Source organism: Phycodurus eques, chromosome 15 (genome assembly GCF_024500275.1).
Source record: "Phycodurus eques isolate BA_2022a chromosome 15, UOR_Pequ_1.1, whole genome shotgun sequence".
NCBI classification, from domain to species: domain Eukaryota; kingdom Metazoa; phylum Chordata; class Actinopteri; order Syngnathiformes; family Syngnathidae; genus Phycodurus; species Phycodurus eques.
The window spans coordinates 4,435,533-4,447,607 of record NC_084539.1 but is presented as its reverse complement, the minus strand read 5'-3'; the positions used below and the strand labels follow the sequence as shown (position 1 = coordinate 4,447,607).

Below are 12,075 nucleotides of genomic sequence, written 5' to 3'. Positions count from 1 at the left end.
AACGACCGCGTCACCTTCTTCTTGATCCCGCTCAATCCCTCCCACTTTGGATTGGTGCCTGTTGTAATGGAAAAAAACGGAGGCCAGGCCTGGACAAGCAAGGCTGGGGCAGAGCGGGTCCAGGCCATTCTGGAACTTGTAATGGAAAAACGACATATGACTTCGGTTTTACTTACATTAAAATTTAAAAGCTTCAGAGCCATTCAATCTTTAATGTCCTACAGGCAATCCATCAAGGGCGTTACGCAATTAGAGACAAGGGGCAGGTAAATTTGGGTATTGTTTGCACAAAACTGGAACGAAATGATGTTTAATGATAGCCCCTAAGGGGAGCAGGTACAGGGAGAAGAGGATAAGCCCAAGAATGGAACCTTGCCGGACTTCGTTTTCAAGAGGTGCAGCGGATGACCAATGCTTAACAAGAAACAGAAACACTTCTATTTCACAGATCAGATCAAAACCACCGAAAAACAGTGCCACTAAGGCCCACACAATGCTCCGTACAAGAGATAAGGTTATCGTGGTCCGGCAGCTGTAGTGTCGGAAAAAAAATAAGAACGTCAGTAGCTAAAAGCAAATCATTAAAAACTCTTAGAAGTGCTGATTCCGTGCTGTGTGCGGTGTGTGTGTTAAAAGCAGATGGGGAAACCTCGTGGATGCCATGTGCATATAAAAAAGACTGCAATTGTCCGAATATAACTTTCTCCAGTATTTTTTTTAATAATATGGAGTTCAGAAATGGTTCTAAAATTGTTAAAAACTGTAGTATTGAGTATTTTTTAATTAAGCGTTGCACCACAGCCTGCTTAAAACATTTTGGTACATCACCTGAAGCAAGGCAGCTGTTTATAATAAAGTCCATAGTATAATAACTCCAATAGTCTCCCAAATTTATTGAAAAAAACCAAGGAGGGATAACATCCAAAGGGGAACCTGAGGGTTTAATTTGAGAAACAATTTCTCTCTTTTCAGTAGAAAGTGCGAGAGGCTCAAACTTGTGGCCAGGCCCAGTTATAAAGGTGAAAGCAAAGTCCTGCACTGAATGCCAGAAATTGAGAAAGCTCTCACAGCTGGTCCCCTACATCCATGGAACTGATGAGCTTTCAGTCCAGAATGGATGACGATGGATAATGGCTTGCAGATAGTGTCGGAAGAGTTTGATAGTCATGAAACAATTATATTCAGCATATCAAGTCTGCGCATTATCACCCAGCTACAAATCGGCTCACTGAAAGATTTGAAGGAACTATGACGCAAACTCTCAATTCCTCACAAAGCACACAGTCCCTCAACCGATGCCTCAGTGCTTTTCGAATCTCATATAGAAACACGTCTCATGCTACGACAAAGGTTTCTCCTGCTTTGTCGATACTCAAGAAAGCTCTGCACTTAACTTGACCTTCCGAGACACCAAAATACTAAAGACATTGTTCACCTTCACCAGCAATCTCAAATGGAACGATGGGCAAAAGCAAAGTTCTGGAGATTAGGTGCTTGCCCAGAACTACACCAGTGATGTTAATGAACACTCGCAACAGTTGCAAAAACAGGTCCTGTGTCACAGTGGAAACCATTGATCATCTCATCTGGAGAAGAGATGTTGATCAATTGCACCATACTTCCGCTCCATGTGATGGCTCACCTCGCCGAACAGAGCTGGATGTCCATCAGGAGCAACATCAATCACCAGAGGAGTCACTTAAAGAAATTGACAGTGTCCCAGGCACGCTCAGGGGCATATGACAGGCATCACTCCCAGCCGAGTATGGGGAGAGATATGTCTAAAAATTATTTACACAATTATTGCCTCACAGTTCTGAGGACCCGGGTTCAATCCCTGGCCCCGACTGTGTGGAGTTTGCATGTTCTCCCCGTGCCTGCGTGGGTTTTCTCCGGGCACTCCGGTTTCCTCCCACATCCCAAAAACATGCATAAATTGGAGACTCTAAATTGCCCGTAGGTGTGACTGTGAGTGCGAATGGTTGTTTGTTTGTATGTGCCCTGCGATTGGCTGGCAACCAGTTCAGGGTGTACCCCGCCTCCTGCCCGATGACAGCTGGGATAGGCTCCAGCATGCCCGCGACCCTAGTGAGGATAAGCGGCTCAGAAAATGGATGGATTGTTTTTAAAATCCCAAAATTATTTGGATTTTTTTAAAATCCACAAATATATCTGCGATTCACATTTTTTAAATCCACAAATTATTTGCAGGTTTTTCAAATTCACATATAGCTGCGAGTTACACGTGTTTTTTTTAATGTTGTGTGTGCATTTATCATGACTTATCATTTGTAAATATTACATTTTGCTTGTGAATTGTTGAAAGTGCGTTGGGGGATTAGCGGGCACGTGCATTTCATTTTTAGACAAACATAACGCAGTTTTAAGAATCACGTGTAGGAAGGCCCTACCTCCACCCACTAAGCGGCTGTGTTGCTGTCTCTGTTGATGACTTGACTGCAAGTCATCTTTATAGGAATCCAACAGTTTATCGTCCGACCCTGCTGAAATCCCCAATAAACTGACCATGGCTGAACAAGGTGGACAACCAGCAGCCATATCATTAGTAAGTAAAATATAAACAAATCACCGTCGTCATCTGTCAGCAAGATACAAAAAAAACAGCTTATTATTACAGTGTTTAAATAATAACAGTGGCTCTCTCTCTCTCTCTCTCTCTCTCTATATATATATATGTGTGTGTATATATATATTTTTGTATATATATACAAAAAAAGAGAAGAAACAAGACTTTAAAGTTGCCCTAATTGCCAAATAACTCACCTCCACCAGTGGCTGAAGCACAGACTCATCAAGTGATGCTGCAGAGCACACCTACTTCAAGACCACAACCAAAAGCAGGGTTTTGTTTTAAATGCGGTTAAGATGGCCAAGTAGCCAGGAACTGTGACAAGCCCAGGAACAAAGCCCTTGTAGACCGAAAATACACAGAACTCAAACTCAAGCAGGATGAGTGGAAGGCAGGAGTCTTTAAAACTGGACCAAGTTCCAGTAATGGGACATACCGGGACAAAGGACACAAGAAAGAGTCCCAAGTAAAAAATGGAAGTGCAAAGCCAAGTGTCAACATGCCTCTGCTGCTGCCCACTGGCTTACTAGAAGGTTGGTTGGGACGAAACATGTGGGCAAAGTCACAGTTGGCGGAGTTCAGCAAAACTGTCAAATAGATAGAGGCTCACAGGTCACAACCATCACCGAATCATTTCATGAAACCCATTTAACTTATCATCCCATCATTCCCAAAGAGGACCTCTTACACATCGAGGGATCAGGAGCCCAAATTGTCCCTTATCCTCACCTGTATTGAAGTTGAAATTAGGGTTTCCGGAACGCTTTACAGGAAAGCTCAAGGTGGTCCAAAACCCTGACGTTAGCAGTCCCCGATCTCAGAGCAAGTGTAGAAGTTCCAGTACTCGTTGGCACAAGTACTCTTGACATCCTCAATAAAGGATTTAATGGAAAAACTGAAATTTCCTCAGACTGTGAATATGCCCCAGTAGTCAGACATTTGCAGAGCATCTACTTAAGCAAGGCACAACAAATTGGTCAAGTGGGAAGAGTGAAACTACAGTCTAAAAGCATTGTAGTCATTGTGGCTGGAAAAAATGGCTGTCAATTCGCCGAATTAAAAATTAATTAGAATTTTTACTGTGTCCATTCTGGATGTTTTATTTAATGGAGACTAACCAATAAGTATGTAATATCAGTGGGAAAAAAAAATATATACATATATATATATATATATATATATAGGGCGTTGTGCACAGAAATTTGATGGGAAAAATTGATTTATTCAATTTTGGAATATGGCTTTAATATAAGATGTGAAAAAAGTGAAGCACTGTGCATACTACTTTCTGGATACACTGTATGGCAAAAAACATTCACACTCACATTCATACTTTTGGACAATTTAGGGTATTCAATTAACCTAACTCGCATGCTTCTGAAATGTGAGAAGCTGGACTACTTACAGAAAACCCACATAAGCACAGGGAGAATGTGTAACTACATAGGAAGTTGAGATTCAAATCCACAACATCTTGACTTATTAGTATTATTCTGCGATTGACTGGCGATCAGTGAATGATGTACCAGGACAGTTGGCTCCAGCTCAACCGAGACTCTAATTATATATTTTGATAATATTAAGAGTAGTAGTAGTAGTGATAGTAGTGGTAATGTGGTGCTGCAAAATGTTGATCGGACATGAGAGTGTGTAACATTTCTTCTTTTCTCTTTAACAAGTGACTCTTACTTGCAGTAATCATACATATATATTTTTTTCCCCACAAAGTAAACATTGCCTGATTATTGTCCATGACAGATGTTATGTATGAATTGGTTTGTCGGCAATTTTATTGCTGCTTTTATTGTTACTCTCCTCTCTTCATTTGTTCCTCATTGGTACTTTCTTTTTAGTGGTCACTTTGCCTGAGGGGACAGCTTGTTAAAGCTGAGGTCAGTACCAGGTCATATAGCTGGGCCATAAAGAGAGTGTGGTAGAGCGGTTAGCCTGTGGTCATCTCTTGGCAGCCTACAAGTCAACATAATGGATGTCATCAGTGAACTCTGGTTATTGTACACGTCACATCATGTTGGTGCTGAATGCCTGACTCACTCACTCATACTTAAGTGTTTCCTAAAAAGAGAGATATGCAATTATTTTTATTCTTGCCTCTCTTTTAATCCTCATGTTTGGGAATACAAAGAGTTTCCTAGCAACAAAAGGCTTATAGTAGATGTGCTGGCACACCTTCTTTCGCTATTGCATGACAGTTGCAGGCGGCTTACTCTCTTTCAACAGTTTTTGCTTGAAACCTTGACATGCTTGGTTATCAAAACACTGCTTGCTTGTATCTAGGCCCCCTGTCATGGTTTTTCATATTGTATTTATATAAGGCAATATTTTTTGGTTATGCGTGTGCTTGCCTCTGTTAATTTTTAGGAAAACTACTGAACCCATTTCACTGAGGGAAACAATGTTAAAATGTCATTGGCTATCCAGTAATATTTTATTTACAATAGTTGAAACTAATTGAATTGCAATCCTTGACTTTTTGGATACACGGATTCAAATCAGGCCTCGTCGGTGTGTAGTTTGCATGCTCTCCCCGTGTCTGCGTTGGTTTTCTCCGGGTACTCCGGTTTCCTCCCACATTCCAAAAAATGCATGGTAGGTCTAAATTGCCTGTGAGGGTGAATGTGAGTGCAAATGGTTGTTTGTTTATATGTGCCCTGTGATTGGCTGGCGACCAGTTCGGGGTGTACTTTTGCTCGAAGAAAGCTGGGATAGACTCCAGCACGCTCGTGACCCTAGTGTGGATAAGCGGTAAAGAAAATGGATGGATGGATGGAAAAACAGTGTGCTGCTCAAGATAATATGAAAATGAATAACGCTTTGCCAGCGAAGTTACATTCTCAACCCAAATATATGCTTAGTAGAGAATTTAAAAAACAATCTGGATGAAGACCATGTTTGAAGATGCAGTTTGTGCACATGCATCTGGTATTTGCCTGACGCTTTCATTTGCTGCTTCATGTGGGTAGTAAAGCACTACATTTACTCAAGTAGCATTTTGGATAAATTGTACTTGTCAAAGTCATTTTAAAATTGCATAAATTTAACTTTTCTCGATTATTTATGTTAAAAGAAACTGTACTTTCACTCCATTACAATGATCTAAATGCCGCTTGCTACATTTATTTATCAATTATTGCTTATTTATCAACTATTTCGTGTGCGACCTATCTGCTTAGACTTCGATTTACGCATTGGGCGCTGTTTGCTCCAATCCACTTTAAGCACTAGTGACATTTAAGTTTAGTTCACCAATCAAACGACAAGGAACTCGCATGACCTCACACGACGTCTTCAATTGGGCTTCCCGAGTATAGGGATTAACACTAGATAAACAAACCCAGCTAATCCATGTGCCTATGTGGCGACCATGTTGGGAAGGTCGTTACCAGTGAAGGCAACGCCGCGTGACTCTCGTTTACATTTAGACGAAGAAAAACAACAGCTATCATGCATTGTAGTATTTGTCTGGCACTGTCTGACCAAACTTGGATATTTCAGCCTAACGTGAGAAAACACCTTGCGGTAAATTGCAGATGTTTTGCTGTTGTTTTGGCTGTGCATATTACCCTACATTAGCTGTATTTTTATCACAAGTAACTGTAACACATGCATCTCTTGAGGTACGCGCTAATCTCGCTCACACTGTACACACGCACGCACACACACAGCAATATCAGAATGTGCACGTTCACATTTTATTTTGTTATTTTTATTTTATTGATGTTCATACAAGTTACTCATCATTTAGTCAGTACTTGAATAGTTTTTTTCACTGTGTACTTTTTTCTCTTACTCAAGTGTTGTGAGGACTACATTTTACAATATTTGGCTACTCTACCCACCTCTGGACAACATTGTCGACTTTACATCAAATCCTTCTAAAACAAACAAAAATCCTTATGTTGGTGTGTAAAATCTAATATGGAATAATTATGAATTATTTAAAATAACGAAATTCAGAATACAGTTCCAAAAATGCCATAGAGGCAGTGTAGTAGATAAAACTAGTATGTGATTGTTTCCTCTCTGACTTAAAGGTGTGGATGTGAGTATCGAAAGGGCGACAAATCCAGGGTGAAGTCTGACTTTTAGACACATACATAAAGTAGTATGTAGAAAGTGAATGGTGCACATTGTTTAATTTTGTTGTTCTAGTTGTTTTAAAAACCATAATTGGATAATACTAGAATCTATATACTATAATGACATTAAAAATGTCATTATAGTGTCATACCATTTCATCCCACACTAACCTCAGTTGTGTTATTAATTTGTCTTTTTGCAAAGGAATGAATAGTATTGTTGCAATAAGCTGCTATTTCTGTAGATGTTACAATTAGGAAATAAACATATCCAATCAGATGGCAACATGTTAGCATTATATCACTATTTAATTAATGTTAACAAAAGTTAACCATTTCAACAGTGTGCATCGATTTTTCGGCATTTTCAAGTGCGGTAATATTTTGAGCACTAAACACTGGCTCATATGAGCCCTTCCTTGTTGGGACTCCCAAATCATTATCAGGGCAAGTCCCGCTCTTGCCTTCACCATGCAGGAAAGAAGAATGTTGCTAGCACGAGGACACAAGTCATCGTTGTTGGACGCACTGCTCGTGCTCGCTTGTAACACCCACACACAAGCACATGCAAAAACACACAAAACAACTTTTCTAAATTAAAAACACCACTTCCAAAATAAAAGCCCAGTGCTTTTTTTTTTTTTTACATTTCATTTTGAATGCATAATGACCTTGCAAGGATTGGGCGGAGACTGTGGACAGGCCAGGTGTCGCCCCTGGTTCGTATAATACTCTGCTATAAAGGCACAGCTGAAGTAGAGTGACCCAAAAAATAAATAAAAGGGATTAATGATGAAAAGGCAATTGTGTAATTCTGGAGCTATAGTCATACACCACCAAAATTACTCATGTCCTCAATCCGAAAGAAATATTTGTTAAATATTATAAAGAGAAAGCATGGATTATATCAAGAGCCTTGAAATGCCAAAGTTTTGTTCTGTTAAGAATGTTCTGTACACTATCAGGCATTTCTTTGTGGAGCCAAGTCCCATCCATTTAGAAATAACTTCTGACCTCCCTGGAAACTAACTGCTCGCATTGTGAAATAATTACATACAAGGCCCTTAAATGACAAAGTATGACAGGAAGTGGGTTGTTGACAGAAGCTAAAGCTTGGATAATTCAAAAAAAATGAATGATTTAAGATTTTTAGAGAAATATAGTAGATGAATTCAAAGAAAACCAAGTCTTTAGCTTGTTTCAGCAGCACAGAATTATTTTGTAAAGTGTATTTTTGCTGGGGTGAATATCCACACTGTGTTAAAAGTTTTCAATTGGTTTGAAGTCACTGTAGTAAACAAATTAAGTAGATGTGCATTTGTTGACGACCTGATGCTGGAATTAATAAAAACATTGGATATTGAATAAATATATATAATATAAGAGTAAGCTGAGACCTGGAGCCTATCCCTGTTGACTTTAGTACACCCTGAACTAGTGGTCAGCCAATCACAGGGCAGAGACAAGCATTCACACTCATATTCACACCGATGGAAAACTGTAAGTCTTCAATGAACTGAAAATGCATGTTTTTGGAATGCGCGAGGAGGCCAGAGTACGTGCAGAAAACCCACGCAAGCGCAGGCAGAACATGAAAACTCCATACAGAAAAGCTTGACCCATGATCCTAACCCAAAACATTAGAACCATGAGGCAGACATTTTTAACCACGACGCTACTGTGAAGCACTATTAGTGACTCACTTATCAAAAACTTGTTTAGTCATGAATGCATGAATAAAATGTGTTACGGTATCACCTTTTGACTTTTTCAACATTTGTAGAAGCACTGCACAGAACATGAGAGGGGTTTTATAGAATGAAAGAACCGTGATTTTCAACTATGCAGGACCCTTTGTAGGCGGGTCACAGACAGGTGGAACAAAATTACAGGGAGTCCTTGGTTTATAAAGTACCGACATACGACAATTTGAGATTATGAACGGCTTTGCAATGAACTATTTTGCGGTCTTTTTTAAGAATGTGGTCACGCGGCACAAGAACGCATGCTCAGTTACTGCCATACATGTTTTTTATTTTTATTTTAATGTTTTATATATATATGGTCTAGAAATGTTTTTCATAACTTCTGTGTTAGCATAGGTTAGTGGTAGACTAGGGTGCGTTCTGACTGTCATGGTCTGTTTTAGTTTAGATTATATTTAGTTTTATGTCCCATGTTGTTCATGTCTTGTCTGCTCGTTTGGGTTTTATCTCCACCTATCTCGTCAGCCCTCTACCTTGTGTCAACAAGTCAGCACCCTCCAGCCACTCATGTCTTGTCCAGGTGTTCCTCATTGTCGCTTCAGTTTGCTTGTATTTAGTTCCCTGCTTGCTTTTGCTTCTTGTTGGTGCATTGTCAATGTCATATGCTGTTGTCTGTTGTTACAAATCATGTTTCCATTCTGATGTTGTTTTATGTTGCGAGTGTACTCCTAGTGTTTCTTTGTTGCTTTGACCTCGTGATGGCGAGATGAAGCTTCATGAAGCATTGTAAAATAGTGATGGGACGAACAACACTGGTGCGTCAGCACTGTGCCGAGAGCACAAGACGGAAACCCAGTATTGGCGTGTGTATCGTGTTAAAAAAAAATTAAAAACTCATGTGACCGATACAGGAAGTGTGTCGTTTGGATGTGCCGCGCCAAATTGTGTTTATAAGGAAACAAACTGTGTCGACATGTTGCGGATTTTTTGGATGGATGTTTGCCGTTGTAGTTTAGATTTTTGCTTGCCCTCACCTTGTTCCACTGACTTCATGGATCGTTCCAAGAATATTTCCCAAGTCTGGAATAATATTGATATTTTGATGCCAAATAAGGTAAATATTTTTCTCCTTTGGACATCGCTTACTATTCGTTTTTTTTAAATTAAATGTTTGTACTATTTTCTGGTCTGAGGTTTGAATTGTCATCAGATAAATTAACGTTTTATTTTATTGGAAGTGAAGAGTCAGCTCTGCTCCACAGAGCTATCTTACATCAATATGAGCACTTCGTTAATGCTGAGGCATTAGAACTCGGCGTGGCAATGAAGAATTGGCAGATAGCCCAGGTATGTTGGAATTCTCACCCAAAAAAATTTAAAAGATGGTTTATTACACACAAAAGGCTTTGTGTGACTGTAATATTGTTTGTAAAATTACAGTCCTTTTAAGCTTTTAACAAAATATTTCCTTTTGGCTTCCAGTTTCTAACAAGCAAGCACTGGATGCTTCTGTGGTAAACATGATCATCAGAGACTGTCAGCCACTCACCATTGTTGAAAATGAGAGATTCTGGGAGCTCCTGAAGCTTATCAACTCGCACTTAAATTTTTATGCTCACCAGCTTCATCCGTACCCTGTTAAAGTTTTTTTTTTAAGGCAGGAGAACTGGTGTCTAAAAGGAGAAATCGCCTTGGTGCAAAGGCACTTCAAAAACTTTTGTTCCTCCATAAAAATGCATAAATGAATACATTTTTAGTTTTTTATTTTGTATGATTGAACACTGAAGTTAGTTAGTATTTTACATGCGAACTCATTTTAGCATTTACACAAAAGGTTTTAAGCAAAATTTTAACTCTTCTCATAAACAACTTTGCAAACAAATTGAGCAACTGAACTTATACAATAAGATATTTTAAGGACTAGCAATTAAATATTTCACAGGCTGACGTTTGGTTTTGCAGCATGTAAGCTTTTCCATCTCATTTTCATTTTGTTTACCTGCAATGACTTTATAACTACTGCACGGGTCACCATTAAGTGATCAATACAGTGCCGACGGTTTTTGTAGTGTGTCAATACACTTTGTGGTATCATCATCCCATCACTATTGTAACACTTCAGTCATTGGTTTGAGTAATGGTTCATTTCTTGATGCTTCATTGAACACAAAACCACCAGCTGGCCATGTGCATAATCACAGGCAACAACATACAGTATGTGCTGCATTGCGTTTTTGTGTCTTTTTGGCTCTTGTGAATGACTATGTCTTACAAAACAATGTTTGTTTAATTTCCCAACATAAAGTGTCAAATATATTTTTTAATGTATTCTCTGTGCTTAAAATGTTCATCGTCACTGCTATGGCATGTTGTATAATGTTTTTCTGTCACTTTGGGATTTTGAAAGTGCTTATGTAGAAATAACAGTTTATCATTTTTGTGTTGATTCATTCAAGAGCACGATTTTTAAAATTTGAGTTCAGTGATTTTTTAAAATTTAACCTTGCTTTATGTGAACACAAATACTTTCCCCATGAATAAAATAAGAAATGGTGGAAAATGCATCCATCCATGCATTTTCTGAGCCGCTTCTCCTCACTAGGGTCGCGGGCGTGCTGGAGCCTATCCCAGCTGTCATCGGGCAGGAGGCGGGGTACACCCTGAACTGGTTGCCAGCCAATCGCAGGGCACATACAGACAACCATTCGCACTCGCAGTCACACTTACGGGCAATTTAGAGTCTCCAATTTATGCATGTTTTTGGGATGTGGGAGAAAACCGGAGTGCCCGGAGAAAACCCACGCAGGCACGGGGAGAACATGCAAACTCCACACAGGCTGGGCCGGGGATTGAACCCAGGTCCTCAGAACTGTGAGCCTGACGCTCTAACCAGTTGTTCACCGTGCCGCCGTGGAAAATGCAGTTTTTGATAAACAAAGGTAATTGATAAGCCTCCCTATGCGGTGCAGGTCCTGCTTGGGGTTTGAGCTCAGGTGACCACCATACCCCAGGTTGAGAGTTGAGTGCACCAACCGCTGGGCCATTAGACCAGACCATTAGTTAGCGGGCAGCACCCTTTTTCCAAGGATTCCGAGGAGTGACTCGTTATGTCCAAACTGCTATCAACACTCCAAACTCTATTAGCCTATACAAACTACAGTCTTTATCCAAACTGAGCTGACCACAACTCAATATAAAAAAAAACAAAAACAAAAAAAAAAACACACACACACACATGCATTTTGAATGGAGCCTGCATGAGGGGTTTAGATTACTGTCAAACCGCATTGCAAACCCTGGAAGCGCTTCCCGAATCGGTCACATGGTAAAGCCGGGCAGCGAGGCTTCAGTCGTCATCCGCCCCTAAATGAAGCAAGCCTCAATATGTGGTTTGTGGAAACGCCCCCTCCGTTACTCGACACATGCCTCGAAGACTCGGCACATCACTCCTTTGAACCTTGTTTTTTGAGACTGTGTAATTTAGCATTTAGAGTTTTCTGGTGGCCTGGTTTGCCCCTTTTGTGTTTTTGAAAATAAATACTCTCTTTTGAGATTGCTGCCTTGCCTCCCTGCTTCCCTGTACTTGAGTCGTACACCTTCTAACCAAGCTCCGTCACAAAAATCCACTACTCTGACACTGATTACATTCACTGTGTTCATTACTCCAACAGAGTAATGAACA

General features: G+C 39.9%; 1 protein-coding gene across 7 annotated transcripts in view; it reads left to right on the top strand.

Annotated features, from left to right (window-relative positions):
• Positions 1-12,075, top strand: part of si:ch211-196i2.1 (collagen alpha-1(I) chain) — a 180,028-nt gene that overhangs the window by 76,136 nt on the left and 91,817 nt on the right. For 5 of the 7 annotated variants that reach the window (XR_009769945.1, XR_009769946.1, XM_061698982.1 and 2 more), the window contains one exon: positions 2,477-2,566. The exons of the other annotated variants lie outside the window; for them this stretch is intronic. Coding sequence is in view for 3 of the 5 variants with exons in the window: in XM_061698982.1 (XP_061554966.1) it covers positions 2,477-2,566 (90 nt within the window). In the remaining 2 variants the exon portion in view is untranslated. The remainder of the gene's footprint in view (positions 1-2,476; positions 2,567-12,075) is intronic. 7 annotated transcript variants of the gene reach the window in all.